This window comes from Prunus mume, linkage group LG1 (genome assembly GCF_029339155.1).
Source record: "Prunus mume cultivar Tortuosa linkage group LG1, ASM2933915v1, whole genome shotgun sequence".
Classification (NCBI taxonomy): domain Eukaryota; kingdom Viridiplantae; phylum Streptophyta; class Magnoliopsida; order Rosales; family Rosaceae; genus Prunus; species Prunus mume.
In genome coordinates, this window is record NC_142698.1 from 20,992,782 (window position 1) to 21,010,847 (window position 18,066).

At 35.6% G+C, this 18,066-nt stretch overlaps 2 protein-coding genes and 2 pseudogenes across 2 annotated transcripts; 2 read left to right on the plus strand and 2 right to left on the minus strand.

Moving 5' to 3' along the window:
• Window positions 1-1,941: 1,941 nt before the first annotated feature.
• Window positions 1,942-3,170, plus strand: LOC148921280 (receptor-like protein 2 pseudogene; annotated as a pseudogene).
• A 286-nt stretch (window positions 3,171-3,456) lies between these two features.
• LOC103327937 (receptor-like protein 2 pseudogene) lies at window positions 3,457-6,383 on the plus strand (annotated as a pseudogene).
• Window positions 6,384-9,538: 3,155 nt separating this feature from the next.
• LOC103324810 (transmembrane protein, putative (Protein of unknown function, DUF538)) lies at window positions 9,539-12,022 on the minus strand. The gene is made up of 2 exons (XM_008226958.3): window positions 11,428-12,022; window positions 9,539-9,875 (listed from the first exon to the last, which is right to left on the minus strand). Exons 1-2 carry the CDS (start codon window positions 11,920-11,922, stop codon window positions 9,831-9,833), a joined length of 540 nt encoding a protein of 179 aa, XP_008225180.1. The 5' UTR covers window positions 11,923-12,022; the 3' UTR covers window positions 9,539-9,830.
• Window positions 12,023-12,725: 703 nt separating this feature from the next.
• Window positions 12,726-14,177, minus strand: LOC103324911 (Bifunctional inhibitor/lipid-transfer protein/seed storage 2S albumin superfamily protein). Its single transcript, XM_008227058.2, has 3 exons — window positions 13,407-14,177; window positions 13,193-13,288; window positions 12,726-13,039 (listed from the first exon to the last, which is right to left on the minus strand). Exons 1-3 carry the CDS (start codon window positions 13,744-13,746, stop codon window positions 12,918-12,920), a joined length of 558 nt encoding a protein of 185 aa, XP_008225280.1. The 5' UTR covers window positions 13,747-14,177; the 3' UTR covers window positions 12,726-12,917.
• Between the last annotated feature and the right edge of the window lie 3,889 nt (window positions 14,178-18,066).

Consider the following 18,066-nt stretch of genomic DNA (forward strand, 5'->3'; position numbering starts at 1 on the left):
ACAAAAATACTCTTATTTATTTTTGGATTTTTAAAGAAATCTTTTACATTTGCATGTCTTTGATTTGAAAGTTGAGGAATTTTTCTGTCTTTTTAGGAAAATTTTGACTTTTTCCAAAAGTGAAATTTTTGTGTGGCTAAAACCTAAATTTAAACATACGGAATACCAAACGGGAAGAATAAAGAGCAGTTTCCTTTTGGCCAATACAGAGCAGCAGTTTCAGAAAGGGAAAAAAAAAAAGAACCGCAAAGACTTGACTGACTGCTATAATAAACCACACAATGTAGTTGTTGTTTCTTCTTAGCTCTCTACAAATTTTCATGATGAATGTACAGTCTCTCTCTGAACATGAGATCTTGAAAATGCAATTTTACATGAAGACATATTAAAAACTGCTCTTATGTTTGCAAAGCAAAGTGTATTTCAGCAATACGGTTGCTGAAATTTTCGTTTTGCCAAGAATAAATTTACTTGAAGAAAAAGGCATATATATATATATATATATATATATATATATATATATACGAGGCTGATTAATCTATACAGTGAAGTCCTTGTCTGCAACCCTAATTAATTATTTCTTTGAGTCTTGGAGTCTTTGTTTATTTGCTCTACCATTTGGAGTCAAAGACTCAAACATTAAAGAACTAAAGAAGACTTTGAAGTTTTCGCAGGCAAAATCATAATTTAAAGTACTACAGTAAAACCATCCAAGAACTTGCATGGCCAACATGTCTAGTCGCATGTGTGACTAGAGAATCTTGAACTGTGTTGCTTTGCAGTTTTATGTCAACGCCTAAAGTGGCTTGTGGAAATATAGCCCTTTATTCATATGAAGGAGCCATGAATTTTCCGTGAAAATGAAATAATATCTCTCTCTTGGTCATCTTCTTCTTCTTCTTTTTTTTTTTTTTCCATCCACTCTTGGTCATCTTGGCTTTGCTCCTATGTTCTGACTTTTTAGTGTGCTTCATTGTTTATAAAAACTTGTGAGCAATCTAACTCTAACATAAACGTGACACATCCACGAAGAAACATGTTAGTGCAGCTTGATCATCTAATGCTTCAGGGCGTCCTTCTCATCCTCTCATTCTCTTCCATCATATATACCAACATTATTCATGCATGCGACCAAACAGAACACAGCTCTACTGTTCTTCAGCCTCGGTCTGTCTTCTCCTCTTTTAAATTGGACTTCCCTTAATTGTTACCATTGGGAGGGCATCACTTGCAATCAAAATGGTTGGGTCACCGGTTTGCACTTACCCTCAGGGATCCAAGGAGATAATTTTTCCTCGTCACTAGGAGATCTGACACATCTCAGCTATCTGAATCTCCCTCGCAACTCACTTTACGGTTCACTACATCAATCTCAATTTTTCTTGTCCTTGAATTGTCTTCAAATCCTTGATTTGAATTATATCCTTCTTTCTGGAGAGCTATCAGTTTCCTTACCATCCAGAAATATGATCCGGATGGTAGCGGGTCGGTTAACTGGGCCCAAATAAACCTAAATCAAACAAAAACCCCATATTGAATCAAAATCAAACAAACCCCACATTTAAAATTTTAAAATTTATAAATAATAATAAATAAATAAAAAGTGACCGATGTGGAATTGGTTGCACGTGTGGTCCACTAAAAAGTGGCCCCACATGAGGAGTGTTGAAGAATACACAAGTCCCACATCGAAAACTTAACAAAATAGAAAGTCCCATATAATAAATGGTTTCACTCCTAATAATATGAGGCTTTTCTATAAAACCCCACACCGCTAAACAGGTGGTTAAGTTGAGAATAATATCGATGTTGCTAGTGGTGAGCCAAGGGTCCGTCCGTCTGAAAACTCTAGGGGGACAAATACAACCTGAAATTATTTCATTGAAATCCCTGTCCTTTCTCTTGATGGCTCATAACAGACTAACCAATGTCACAGGGGCAATGAAGATATTGATGCATTGCAAAAGTCTCGTATTCCTGTCATTAGCATACAGTTTTCTGCGTGAGGAAATGCCATCTGATGATGGCATGGTTGAATTTTTCGGTTCCCAACATCTTCGAGTTTTGGATTTGAGTTATTGTGAGCTCACTGGTCCAATACCTGTATGGTTATCTAAGCTCAAGAAGCTACAGATCTTGAATCTGATTCATAATAGGATCACAGGGTCAGTTCCTAGTTGGTTGGCCGCTCTTCCAAGCCTCTTTTATATAAACTTGTCAGTCAACCTAATTTCAGGTGAATTTCCAAAGGAACTTTGCAGCCTTCCCATGTTGGTGTCCGGACAACCTGCAGGTCAAGTTGATCATGAGTATCTTGAATTCCCTATATTTGCACAATCCCAGCTTCGTGCAGAAAGTTTAGAGTATAATTCTGTGTCTTATACACAATCGTTACAGTACAACTATGTCTCTTACTTTCCACCATCCATATACCTACACAATAATAGCATCAACGGAAACATACCGAAAGAGATAGGCCAATTGAAGCTTCTCCATGTGTTGGATCTTGGTGTCAACAACTTCTCCAGCAGCATTCCAGACCAAATATCTAACCTCAAAAAGTTGGAGACGTTAGATGTCTCCATGAATCATTTGTATGGAAACATCCCAGCGTCATTGACAAGCCTCAATTTCTTGATAGATTTTAACTGCTTATACAATAATCTGGAAGGACCAATACCAAGAAGCACTCAGCTCCAAAGCTTCAATGCCTCTGCATTTGAGGGGAATCCGAAACTTTGCGGTGCCCCACTTCCAAATGAATGCAGGCCAATTAATGATGTTGGCACAGATAATAAGAACAATCAAGATGAGCATAATGGGCATAATATTCCATGGTTTCATATTTTCGTTGTGTCTGGGTTCATTGTAGGATTTTGGGGGAGTGTTTGGTACTTTAATGCTTAAGGAGCCATAGAGATATGGAGTAAGGCACTGGTTGATCTTGTAATGGCATCTTCTTTTTCATTCGAGACTATTCTTTAAGTTGAATGAAACTAACTAAAGTACAGATTGAGATAAAAATGGGAAATGATTTCGTTATTTTTTTGCTTAACTTTTATTTTTGGAAGGAATCAAGTTACTCAGAAGTTGCTCATAATTTCATTAAGGAAAGTACTTCACACGTCCCAGATTTAGATTGAAATGGGAGTGAGCTCAACATCAATAGACTCTGGTATACACAGAGAGTCATCTTTCAAAGCAAGGGAAGCTCCAATTGGAAGATGTACAAAATACTGATATGAACTGCCAAGAAATTATGTACACACACACACACACACACATATATATATATATATATATATGTTATTACTATGAGAAGTTGAGTACACTGCCATTGCTTGGTGATGGTGATAAAATCTGTTAGCTTATGTTTAACAATCTTCATATCTGAGGTGACAAGCACTTTCTTTACAGTAATTGTTAGGAAACTATAAGATGGTATGCAGGGGCTGATTCAATTTCAATACATTGCAGTCCTTGTCTGTATAACTGTATCACCCATTAATTGATGTGGGATTCACTGTGGAGCTACATCAACGGCTAGCATTCTTCAACTAAATATCGAAAGTCGAGGCTGATTAGGTATATTATATATAATAAGTCCTTGTCTGTAAATCTTCATTATTTCCTACCTTCTTTGACTCTTCGTTTCTCTATAAGCCTGAGTTATCAATGTGTTAATGGATCATTGTATAAATAAGTAGCTTGCGAAGAACATGCTTTATTATTTAAGATTTTATGTCAAAGTCTCTAGTAGCTTGTGGAAGTAGAATATCTTATCTTTATTTATGTAAACCAGCCAAGAATTTTCCAGGACAATGATATATTGTCTCATTCTTATTCTTATTCTTGGCTTTACTTCTAAGTTCTAACTCTTTGATTTGCTCCATATTTATAAGAACCTGTGAGCAACATAATTAAACAGCACATCAACAAAGAAACATGCTAGTGCAAGTTGATCACCTAATGCCTCATGGCTTCCTTTTCATCTTCCTATTCTCTTCCATTATATCTACCAATATTATTCATGCATGCAACCAAACCGAAAGCAGCTCTCTCCTGTCCTTCATCCTCAGTCTGTCTTCTCCTCCTTTAAATTGGACTTCCCTTGATTGTTGCCATTGGGAGGGCATTAGTTGTAATCACGATGGTTGGGTCACCGATGTGGACTTACCCTCCAAAGGACTCAAAGGAGGTAACTTTCCCTTGTCACTTGGAAATCTCACACATCTCAGGTACCTGAATCTATCCCACAACTCACTTTACGGTTCACTAGATCAATCCGCATTCTTCTTGTCCTTGAATAATCTTGAGATCCTTGATTTGAGCTATAACCTTCTTTCCGGAGAGCTACCAGATTCTCTACCATCCAGAAATATGATCCGGATGGTTGATTTATCCAGCAATCACTTCTATGGTGTAATTCCATCTTCGTTTTTCCAAGAAGCTAGGAATTTGACTAGTTTCAGCGTCAGCAACAACACCTTCTCAGGTTCTATCCCATCCACCATTTGTCTTCATTCTTCTCCCTTGATTAAGCTATTGGATTTTTCACTCAATAAATTCAGTGGCAATATATCTCCTGGACTAGGGCAGTGTCTCCAACTGCAGGTTTTTCATGCTGGTTACAATAACCTCTCAGGATTACTTCCAGAAGATATATATAATGCTACCACACTTGAACAAATTGCATTACCTGCTAATTCACTTTATGGAGCCATTAGTGATAGAATTGTGAACCTCACCATTCTCACTATCCTTGATCTCAACTCTAACGGTTTTAGTGGCATGCTTCCTGCTAATATTGGGAAGCTCTCCAATTTGAAACTCATGCTCCTTTATGCAAACAAACTAGAAGGTTTGCTGCCGTCATCATTGATGAATTGTACAAAACTTATAGAGTTGAGTCTGCGATTCAACAACTTTGAAGGAGACATCTCTGCTATTAATTTCTCCAGGTTTAGTCAACTTAGTAAACTTGATCTAATGAATAACAACTTCACTGGTATGTTGCCAACAAGCCTTTACTCATGCAAGTCACTTAAAGCAATTCGACTGAGCATTAACCATCTCAAGGGACAAATACAACCTGAGATCCTTTCACTAAAATATCTGTCCTTCCTCTCGCTTGGTTTTAACTCACTGACCAATGTAACAGGGGCAATGAAAATACTGATGCGATGCGAAAGTCTCGTATTTCTGTCATTGACATCTAGTTTTGTAGGTGAGGATATGCCCTCTGACGAGGGCATAGTTGAATTTGATGGATTCCAAAAGCTTCGACTTTTGGATTTAAGTCATTGTGAGTTCTCTGGACAAATACCGGTATGGTTATCTAAACTAAAGAAGCTAGAGTTCTTGAATCTGTTTCATAACAGAATCACAGGGTCAATTCCTAGTTGGTTGGGAACTCTTCCAAGGCTCTTGTATTTAGACTTGTCATTCAACCAAATTTCAGGTGAATTTCCAAAGGAACTTTGCAGACTTCCAATGTTGGCATCGGAACAAACTGCAGCTCAACTAGATCGGGGATATCTTGAATTGCCTATTTTCGCCTCAATACCCCTGATTCTAGCCAAAGATACAAATTACAACTTTTTGTCTTATGCACATGCTTTACAGTACAACTATTTGTCTCACCTTGCACCGTCCATATTCCTATACAACAATAGCATCAGTGGCAGCATACCTACCGAGATAGGCCGATTGCAGCTTCTCCATGTGTTGTATCTTGGTGTCAACAACTTCTCTGGCAGCATTCCGGACCAAATATCCAACCTAAAAAACTTGGAGATATTGGACGTCTCCGTGAATCATTTGTCTGGAAAACTCCCAGCGTCATTGGCAAGCCTCAATTTCTTGAAATCTTTTAATGTCTCATACAATAATCTGGAAGGACCAATACCAAGAAGCACTCAGCTCCAGAGCTTCAACGCCTCTGTATTTGAGGGAATCCTAAACTTTGTGGTGCCCCACTTCCAAATGAGTGCAGATCAATTAACGTGTTGGCGGAGATGATAAGAACCATCAAGATGAGGATCAGAATGGGCATCAAATTCCATGGTTTTATATTTCTGTGTTGCTTGGGTTCATTATAGGATTCTGGGGAGTGTTTGGTCCTTTAATGGTTAAGAAGACGTGATATGCATGTTTTCAAGCCCTAGGCAAAGTGCAAGACAGGCTCATCACCGTGTGGATGACCAGGATGCAGAGAAGACTTAGAAGCTAAATTCTACTTTTGGATCTTTTACTTTCCTGTTCCTGTTGCTTTTTTCTTTTTCTTTTATGTTAATATAGCAATAATATATGGTATAAGTTATGGCTCATCATATCGTATAAGTCCCTGTCTGTAATCCTTATTATTTCCTACACTCTTTGACTCTTTGTTTCTCTATAAGCCTGAGTTATCTATGCCACTCCATATTTAAGAAAACATCAGTAACTGTTAAATTTTGTTTTAGAGGGGACTGGTGTTAATGGATCATTATATAACCTTCTAATGTATCAAACCATAAACATTCTTATTTATAATACATCGAGAAGCCTCTCATAATCATATGATAGTAAAGCCTTTCCCTTAACACCAAAATGGCAAGGTAACGATAGGTTTTTGAATTAATAGAAGACAATGCTCAATACCTTGCTCTTATCTCCCCCGAGGTTCTGCCCGTCGACAATTCTGTTCCCAAGATAGTAACAGATTGAGCAACCCACCTATGTTGCAGAAACTCCAACCTATTAAGATGAATGCGAATATCTTTAATATCCTTGATTGGCAAATAGAAGCAATTTTACATGAACAAACAATAGATACTCTTCTTATATGTTTACAAAGCTAAGTGTGTTTCAGCAACAAATTTCCTTGGATTAAATTTACTTGAATAGATTAAAAGAAAAACTATAAACTAGGGAGAAAACAGCTTTACTTGTTAAGGTCGACCATCTCCAGCATTCTCCAATGCGACAAGAAGGTATGCAGGAGCTGCAGATTCAATACAGTGCAGTACTTGTCTATGTCAGCCATTGGCTGATGGGCTTACTGTGGGACTCACATCAATCGGCAGCTACCATTCTCGGAAGAAAAAAGAAGGAATACCAGGCTGATTCTATACAATGAAGTCCTAGTCTCTGCAATCGTAATTAAATATTTCTTAAGAGTCTTCGACTCTATGTTTGTTTTTTCTGTACCGTTTCAACTCAACTAAAAAAAGAAGGAATAACTAATGAAGACTTTGAAGTTTTTGTTGCCAAAATCATAATGTATATATAAGAGGAAAACCATCCAAGATTTCTATGGTCAACATGTCTAGTGGTATCTGAGGATTAGAGAAGCTTGCAATATGTACACATGAATAAGTAGCTTGCGAAGAACATGCTTTATTCATTAAGATTTATGTCTGCATCTCCAATGGCTTGTGGAAGTAGAGCATCTTTATTTATGTGAACCGGCCTTGAATTTTCAAGGACAATTCTATCTTCCTTATTCTTCTGGGCTTTGCTTGTTCTAACTCTTTGATTTGCTCCATATTTTATAAGAACCTGTACGCAACGTAACTAAACAGCACATCAACAAAGAAACATGCTAGTGCAGGTTGATCACCTAACTCTTTGGATTTAAGTGGTTTTGAGCTCACTGATCAAATCTGGAAGGGCCAATACCAAAAAGTACTCAGCTCCAACGCTTCAATGCCTCAGTATTTGAGGGGAAGCTTAAAATTTTCGGTGCCCCGCGTCCAAATGAGTACAGACCAAGTAATGGTGTCGATAGAGATAATAAGAACACTCAAGATGAGGAGAATGGGCAAAAAATTCCATGGTTTCATTTTTTTTTTTTTTGGGTTCATTGTAGGATTTTGGGGCGTTTCTGGTCCTTTAATGCTTAGGAGCTGCAGAGATTAGCATCTTTCAAGTTTCTTTTTTCCTTATGTAAGGGCCGTTCGGTAACGTTTTAGAAAAATGTTTTCTTAGAATATTTTCAGAGAATAAACGTCTGATATATTAATTAGAAAACATCTTTAGAAAATACAAACAATGAAAACGTGTCTGGTAGTACAATTTGAAAATAATAACATGTGAGTTCTTTTCAAGTGTATTTTGCTAATTTCAGTTTTTTTTTAAAAACATTTAAAAAAATTATGCTATTTTTTAAAGACAAATTTATAAACAATTTAAAAAAAGTATAATTTAACAAATAAAAAATTATAATATATTTTAAAGCCAGGTTGTCATTGATGTGCTGTGAAAATAATCTATGTTAGATTTGTTGTGAGAGAAATCAGCTGTTATAGAAAGTAGTTTGGCATTTGGTAAACTTTTTGTTAAAAGTGTTGGTAATGATTCCCGCATAATCATTAAGCCCAAACGCCTCTTTGAAATTGATTCTCGTATAATCAGAAAATAAAAGCACCTCATTAGCTGTTTCCTCTTATAGTTTTCTCTCATAGAAATTTTTAACAATAAATAATTTTCTTATAGTTTACCAAACGGTCACTTATTACCCCAAATATGCAATGCCAAACGGTCACTAAGAATCTTATATCTTGTACTTTATACTTTTAATGTTTCTCTTCTTTGTTTTGTTACTAATGTAAGGCACTAAATTATGTCTTCGTTTTCTTTAAGACTATTCTTTCAGTTAAAAAAGTAATAAAATCCACAAGCATTTCAGAATATAGCAGTCTTCAAATATAAATTATATGTATAAATTCACAGACATATATTGCAGATAAAAAGTAGTCTACTTCATATGATATTTTTGAAGTTACTCACCCTTCAATGTTCTGCTCATCACAGTAGTTATAGAATGCAATGCAGACTCTCTGAGCACTAAATGCTCTGTTATTTGATTGTCCTGCTCCTCCCAATTGAATCTTCTGTTATTTCAACAAGTAAATGTCCTGTTATATTTCCAATTCCTAAGCAAATGATTGGTGTCGATGCAGATAACAAGAGCAGCCAAGATGTTGACAACGGGAGTCAAATTCCATGGTTTTATACTTCAGTTGGACTTGCGTTTCAATACAGGAATTTGGGGAGTTTGCAGTCCTTTAGTTCTTCTGAAGCAACATGTTTATCTAGAAAGCACTTTTGATTGTCAAAAAGTGCTTCTAACCCCGCTGAAATTGTAACAAAAACGTTCACTTTAATGTCAAATTCTTGTTCCTACTTTCTTTATCCGAAAACAAAATAAAGGAGATAAGAATTGACATAAGAGTGGAATTAGGGAGAATATCAGTTCCATTCCCCACAGAAGGTAATCTCGACTTCTTACAAGCAAAGAGAGCTACCGTATCATCTTCCTCCTCCAGATTCAAAACATCATATTTCATGCACCTCTGGTACTAGTTATTGAATAATCTTGAGCTAACTTCTTAATTCATCTTTTTTAATCTTTCCAGATTAATCTTTTAGTTAATGAAACTAATATAAAAACATACTTATGCATTCTTTTCACATAGATGTCAGAGAAAGGAGATCTTTTGCGTCCAATTTCCTTAGACTCTTCCACAACACTTCTAAGATATAAGCAACACGATGGACGAAATCATCTTTTACCATTCATCGGTGTTAATGGGTACAATACAAGTTTTAACATCAAACGTAATATACAAGATTAACTCCTTTACACAGCAGATACAGACTACACAGTTACAGTAACACAGGTAAATTCCCTTATGGAATACAACCACTGAACATGTCCGGTAAGTACATAACAAACTTGATTCTACTAAAACCAAACTCAATGGGTTGTGAGCCTGAACGTGTGAACTAACTCGGAGAGCCTTTGCTCTGCCACTACAACGTGCAACAAAACCACTTGGTGGTGCCTACTCAGTAATTAGCATCTCAATATCTTCCACTGGAGATGGAAGCTGCAAATCACCACAGGACAAGAAGAAGTTATATACATATCAGTAGTGAGAAGTTCACAGTACATATTCCAATTTTGAAGGGGGTACACAAATGATAGGAAAATAATTTTGAACTCTAAATCTCACTTAATGCAGATATTCAGTCAATCTAGCAGCTAAATCCAAATAAGAAACTATCCAAATAAGTGATCTCAGTGAGATGAACACCTAGAACACAAGAATGTTCAGCATCTCTTGATATCACCTCTGAAAAGATCAGGAAGGCAAGATTGTCAATTGATGCAGGAACTTCGAAGACATTAAGCAATGGGAGTGGCGCCTATAAATAAATAAAATACGAGACAGCAGGCTTACAATATAGACCACTAGATGCACCTATAACCAAGGAGAGAGAAACTAAAACTTAAAGTAAAAGACTTAGATTATTGACCCAACATAATATGGGAACAAGGAATACCCGGGAAAGAAAAACAAGGCCTTGTAGACAATAGAAAGAGTGGAACATGAATGATATGGCTGACCCATGTATTTAAGAGAGCCCATGATGATGATGATCAGTATCAGTATTGGTGATTGTGCTACCTAGAGTAGGTGAAATGCTCAACATCTCGGAGACAAGCAACTACACTCCATAATTAAGAAACTTCAATAACCATCAAATTTTATGTTGGAGTAAGAAGGTACTAATGCATCTTTACATTTTTTCTAATTTATCAGACACAAACCACCTTTAACATCAGCTCCTCATAATCATATTTTGCATTTTTTCCACAGATCAAGCAAAAGCTTGGTCACTCGTAATCATGTGATTGTAAGGCCTTTTCCTGCTTTTGAAGGCAATAAAAGACCACACTCAACACCTGGTTCTCATCTCTTCCAAGCTTTCCAACAGAGCAAAATCACTTAAAGATTAACTATGCCCTATGGAAGGATTAATTCTCGCCTGATTGAAGAGTTCTGTTAAACCTACTTGTTTCATTGTCAGAGTTTCTTTTTTAGTGTACCTTCTTTGTTCTTAACTTTCTAAATTAACAATACTAAGTCAAGGAAACAACAATCTTATCCCTAAAAGACACAACACCCATGCTTAGACTTACTCCAAAAACTCAAGATTTCTCAAATACTGGAAAGATAAGTAACAACGCATGAATCTTACATACAGAGACAATTTCAGATGTTACAATTCCTAGTCCATTCTAATTCAATGCATGAACGTCATACAAAACATTATTGAGCTAATTACTATCACAATATTCGATGAGTAAACTCCATTGTCAATTATCCAGGAATTGAAATAAACCTCTGATAAATATCAAGAGCTGTACGGATGCACATACATACAAATAAACAAAGGGGGAATCTTTACAAAGAAAACTTATCCTTTTTAATAAAGAAGACCAGTCCAATAATTAAAATATACTTTGATATATATTATTTAGCTCCAGCACTATAAACACACACACATATTGAAAGGCGCACAAAATGAATTCAATAAAAACAGAACGCAAAAATCCAAACATAATCAGAACAAAAGAACCCGATAAATAAGTACCTGAATACCCCGTTTCAACGACCCGAGACAAGAACCCGATAACCCGTTGCGGCATGAATGGACATTTTGGAACTGATCCACATCGAGCTTCTTGTTAATAATGCCCACAGTGAAGTAAATGCTATCAGAAGGCGGCAAATCGACTCTGATTTCGTCCACATCGAACCAAAACAAGAACCTTTGGACCTGAATGCCTTTCAACTCTGTGATCGCGCCATAGGTGAGCTTGCCAGTTATGGTCTTCTCGTAGTAGACCAAGTACTCGAACTGCACGTAGCACGGCTTCCCCAAAACGACGACGAATCGGCCATCGTCGGACAACGTGTAGTTCGAAACCGACGCGGGTAGAAGCCCACTTGGGAGCCCATATTTGGGTAAAATCTCGAACACTGTTGCAGGGCTCTCAGAGAGAGAAAGAGAAGGTCTGGGGTTGATGGAGATGAAGAAGATGAGGATTGGGATCAGACCCAGATGGGCTTTCGGTTTCAATGCCATATCCGGGTCGGGTTTAGAGAGAGAGCGTGCGAGTTTGACCTTTGAACGTAAAAAGTAAGGTGCTTTGGTTTTGGTATATCTTTGCAGACTGGATTTTCTGGGAAGGTTTTGGGTATATATATATACAGGACGTAAGGGCTTAGAGAATTATACACCGTTGGATTCCAGAGACTTGGGCGGTTGGATTTATTTGTGGTCTGTGTGGTTTTAGTTGAAAGTCATGGGTTTTTCTTGAAATCCATCCAGGTGGGTAGGTACAGAAAATGTGTCAACACCAATAGTTTTTTTAGAAATTTTTGGGATAAAAGCAAAAAAAAAAAAAACAAAAAAGAGGATAAAATGACTTGTATCACATATGACAAAAAAAGAAGAAGTTAATTTATCCTTATCCAATGAATTCTCAAGTGACTAATAAAAACAGTTTTCATGTCTATCAACCAATCAAAAATTTGAATTTGGTAAAAACTTGACCTAGTTTTAGGAGTTGAAGCTGCTAACTTCTTTTTTCTTTTTCTTTTTTGAGTAAGAAAAGTTGCTAACTTTTGCTTGAGCTACACATGACATTCCTCTGCGAAGGTGGGTCTAAAAACTTTTGAGTCCGTGTAGCATTTTTGTTGTTGTTGGATGAGTCCATGTGTAGATTTGGATGATAATATGAACCGATCCAAATACGGAGTTAGGTAGGTTAGGTGAGTCAAAGAATTATGATAGCATAAAGGTACAATAACATTCTTTACAGCAACTTCGAACCAATTTGGTTAGATGGACGATCTAAACTAAAGAAAGAAGAAAGAAGATGTAAGTTGCTAGAAATTTGTATAAATTTTTCATTACAACAGGACATAAAAAAGGTTGAAATCAACTTGGACACACTCGTTTAAAATGATTCCAATTGATTCATACATCCAATCCAATACAACACACACACACACACTCAGAGGTAAAATAGGGACAAGTCATCTTGCTTATATCAATCAAGCCTAAAACACATGGTGTTAAGTATAAAACCACATTAAGGCTAAGCTCCCAAAAAGCATCTCTACTCCCAGCAATCTCTTTTCCAGGCTCACACCATCACTCTTTGTTTGAGCAACTGTACCGTTGCTTGTAGAATTCCCTATTAACAGAAACCAAGCAGAATAAATTCAACAGCTAGATGATGAAGAACTATTCAATTCTAAAAACTAAATCACCATTCACAAAAATTATGCTTAAAGCTCAAAACTGGAAGCTTTAGATTATGCAGCTAGAAGAAGAAAATTTGTTATACCACTGGCTATAGGGACAGTGCTGCTAGCTGCAGTCTTGTTTGCATATTCCCTGAACATCTTGGCGTCCGGAGAGTTTGATGGCAAATTCAAGAGATCTGAATCCATCACCAACATCCAAAATGATCAAACTATTCTTCATAATAGTTAATCATGCATCTAACTATGTAAAACTTTAATATACAGAAATTTCTTAATTTATGTTTAGGGGCTTACCAACACATCTAGATATGTTGACAGGGACATGACAAGAAGTAGGAAGTTGTAATGCAAGAGTGGCATTGATCTTGAGGCCAAGATTCGGATCGTCGTGGTCCTTAATTAGGACACAGAGGCATTTCTTGCTCTTCTGCTCCACTTCTTTAATCCCAGTACAACAGTCTAGTGTAGGAGCTTTGGCATCACCACCTACATAAGGAAGGCATGGGGCAAGCCCTACTAGTTGGTCTGCACATTCTGCCCTATCTTGGTCTATGTTTGAGCTGCCAAAATCAACTAGAAACATCAACACCAAGATGCTTGAGAGCGCCACACTCAGCTTCTTTGAGTTGCTCATTGTAATGCAGAAACAGATTACAGAAAAAAGAATGGCCTGTCTTGGAACAGATGCTTTCTGGTTTTTATGTTTTTTCTTGGCTACCCTTTGGGCTTTTATGCATTTTGTGGAGAGATTTGGAAAGTGGTTGGGTAGTGGAGTAGCAATAATTGTGCAAGCTATTTGTAAAGTCCCGCTGGGGAGTCTTCACATGTGAAGGACATTTTTTGTCCTCGAATGGCTAATGTCTTCTCACAGAGAGCACAAAATATCACATCCCAAAAATAGAAAAAATAATAGACTCATCTCCAGTAGCTACCCCACCATTTGCGCAACTCCAATCCAAATTAACTAGCAATGTGACAACACCATGGCCTTCCCCCTAACAAGACAAGAAAAAAGAAAGAGTTTCAAAGTAACAAAACACTGGTGTGGTAGAAATCGTTGGAAGAATGTAACTCTTCATCGTATGTACGTACATAGTAGGTGAATTACGGTGATTGTAATTTTTACTTACAAGTATATGGTAGTGTCATATGGTTTTCTTTTTTCCTTATTTGTGTTCTATACATTTTAGCCAGATCTAGGACTACACAGGACGGTTAGGATCTTTTCAGTTAGCTGAAAGATGAGTTGTTTAAGTGGATAAACAAAAGGGTACTTCATTGTCCTGTGCTGTATGTTCTGTAAGACAAATCATTGTCTTAACCACGAAATTGTGGTATTCTAATCGTGTAAGGATTCAAGAGGTTTGCATGTTCAGAAATACACTACTTATCCGATTACTCTTGTACAGAAGCTATTCTATTTGAAGTACAAGAGATAATGGAATTCCTAATTCTATATGGATTGAACAACCTAATCCTAATGCAACTAGGAACACTTGACAGCTCCTTGATCCTCTACAGCCAAGATGTCAGATCAAGGTTAGTGTTAAGTTATAAAAGCCTAGTACAGATTTACATGTTCCTGTTGCAGCATCAATCTCTCAAATTCAGAAGCAGAAAACAAAAATGACAGATATTTAAGATAAGCCTCTGTTTCGTTTCACTCAAGAACCATTATTTTCAACTAGTTTTTGGCAACTCGTGATAATCTGGATTAAATTTTTGTGTGAATCCGTGACCATTTCATTCATCCGTGATCGGATATTACTTAATTAAGGTTATGCAGACCCCAAAAGAAAAAGAAATCTTTCAGCATATAATAATGTTAACATAGTACAAGAAAAATAGGAAATAGAAGACAGAACTTACTTTATACCCCAACCAATATCCTTTTGGAGGCAGACAAATTTGGCTTTCACATTGATTCTAGCCAGTGAACAAGAAAGTCACAAAGTGGCTTTGGACTTGTTCTGCTTTGCATAAATAAATCAGGATCACAACTCTTCCCCATGTGATAAAGCTCTACTATTTAGAACTTTGTTTCAACATGCTCATAATGCAGTAAAAATAAAAAGTGATTTTCTTTCCAACAGTGCAATTTCATAAGTATTGGCAGGACTTTTTCCAGGATGAATGCTTTAAAGTAAAATTTTAATGACAATAAAAAAGAACTTCTAAGCCTTTTTATTTTTTGACCTTTTTTTTATTGAGAATGATGATAATATATTAAACTCATGCAAACTACACGGATGTTAGGACTCGAACTCAAAAACTTTAATAGAGGAGCATTTTCTAAGTTCTAACTTTACATGAAATGTAAAGGAGAAAGGAAAACAAATAATTAGATTCATATTAAACATAATCGAATGGGACCTTTTGCTGAAGTTTAGGTGATCTAGACCTTTGATTAAAAGTTGCCGTGATGATGTGGCTAGAAAAAAGTTGCAGAATTAAATGTGCCTTTGCCCCTAGGTGATTTCTGGTTTAAGGTAGCTAATCTAAATGGATCACTCTTTCTCAATCAGTATTGTGCCACGTGTGTGGATCACAATAAAAGTTTGTAAAGCATAAATCAATACCATGCCAGCACATGGGTGTTAATTATAAATCAGTGTGCTGTAACCATCTTCATTTTGGGACAGTTATCACCATTTCCTATTTGAAATGGTCCTGTCAAGCTCATACTAAATCACTTCTCTTTTTTGACGATATATATATATATATATATATTTCTTTGTAGGGTTCTTTCATTTAGACTCGCAGCATGTCGTATGCCTAAGGCAATTGTTTTTTGTAGGGTTCTTTCATTTAATAACAATAAATTTTTGTAGGGTTCTTTCATTTGTAATGCACATCACCTCATGTTTTCATCTACACATAATGCATCTCAGATATGCATATTTTATATATATAACTAATGGTTGATCTGATCATGCAAGTCCTCATATTGAACTTCTCAATTTAAGTAACGTGAACAACATCAAACACGAACACAAGTAGAGCAGCGCTTTTAAAAAATATTTCAAAAAAATTTAAAAAACCGTAGTATAGCCATGCGTCTATACTCTTCAATAAAAACAAATAATTAAAAGAGGACACTCCTAGTTACATTAGTTTGTCCGTTATGGATATGAATTTGGTATATCCTCGCTGCTATACAAGTAAAATACGTATGTATTTTATTCAACAAAATTTTGGCAAAATACAACTTAAAAGTTCAGCCACAATATAATATTTTAATATATATTATTTACTTTCAATAATGTGTGTAATACATGAATTTTGTGTACATTATTGAAAATTTTGTAAAAAATACGTGTATTAAACATGAAAAATACTTACGTACATGTTCAATATGAATATTGTACATTTGCTTTTCAAAAAACGTGAATTTTACTGCACGGCTATACTATTTCTTTTTGAAAAATTAATAAAAACCTAGTATACCCGAACGGCTATACCATTTCTTTTATAAATAATTAAAAAACACTGTATAGCAGTGTGGCTATACTATTTCTTTTAAAAAAGTTTGGAAAAACAGAGTATAGCGTATTTCCGTTATTAAAAATTGGAAACAACCCAGTATAGCCTTGCAAAATACTATTTCTTTTGAAAAACTTGGAAAAAAAACCGAGTCTAGCCGTTCGGCTATACATATAAAAAATTTGCACCAACCACGTATAGCCGACCGGCTATACTATTTATGTTTTAAAAAATTGGAAAAAACCCAGTATAGCCGTGCGAAACACTAATTCTTTTGAAAAAATTGGGAAAAAAACCCAGTAGAGCCCGGCGGCTATTGCAAAAACCCCAGTATAGCCGCCCGGCTATACTATTTATAATTATACATATGTGTTTTATTCAGCAAAATTTAGGCAAAGTACAACTTAAAAGCTCAGCCACAATATAATATTTTAATATGTATTATTTGTATTCAATAATGTGTAAAATACATGAATTTTGTGTGTATTATTGAAAATTTTATATGAATACATGTACTAAACAAGAAAAATATGTACGTACGTGTTCAATATGAGTATTGTACATTTTTGTTTTTAAAAACGTGAATTTTATACCGTTAAACTATACTATTTCTTTTTGAAAAATTAGGAAAAAAACCTAGTATAGCCGTACGGCTATACTATTTCTGTTTAAAAAAATTGGCAAACCCCCAGTATAGCCGGGCGGCCATACGATTTCTATTATACGTAATTGGAAAAAATTGGCAAAACTGAGGATAGCCGCCTGGCTATACGATGTCTGTTTTAAAAATGAGGAGAAAACGTAGTATAGCCGTGCGGCTATACGATTTCTAATATAAAAAATTCGAAAAAACCCAATTTAGCTGAGCTTTAAAAAAAAATTCAAAAAAATTTAAAAACCATAGTATAGCTGCATGTCTATACTATTTAATAAAAGTTCGGTCACAATATAATATTTTAATATATATTTTTTGTATTTAATAATGTGTATAATGCATGAATTTTTTGTGCATTATAAAATTTTTTGTAAAACAAATATGTGTATTGAACATGAAAAATATGTACTTATATGTTCAGTATGAGTATTGTACACTTTTTTTTTTAAAAAACGTGAATTTTACCATGTGCCTATACTAATTATTTTAAAAAAAATTGGGAAAATCCGAGTATAGCCATTTCTTTTTTAAAAAATTAGGAAAAAACCTAATATAGCCACACCACTATACTATTTCTCTTATAAACAAATTAGAAAAACAAGTATAGCCGACTGGCTATAATATTTTTTAAAATAGAATTTAGAAAAATATCAATATAGCCGAACGCCTATACTGTTTTCAGAAACAATTTGGAAAATCCGAGTATAGCCGTTCGGCTATACTATTTCCCTTATGAAAAATGGGGGAAAACCAAGTATAGCCCTCATGCTATACTATTTCTTTTTAAAAAATTGGAAAAATCCGAGTAGTGCCGGC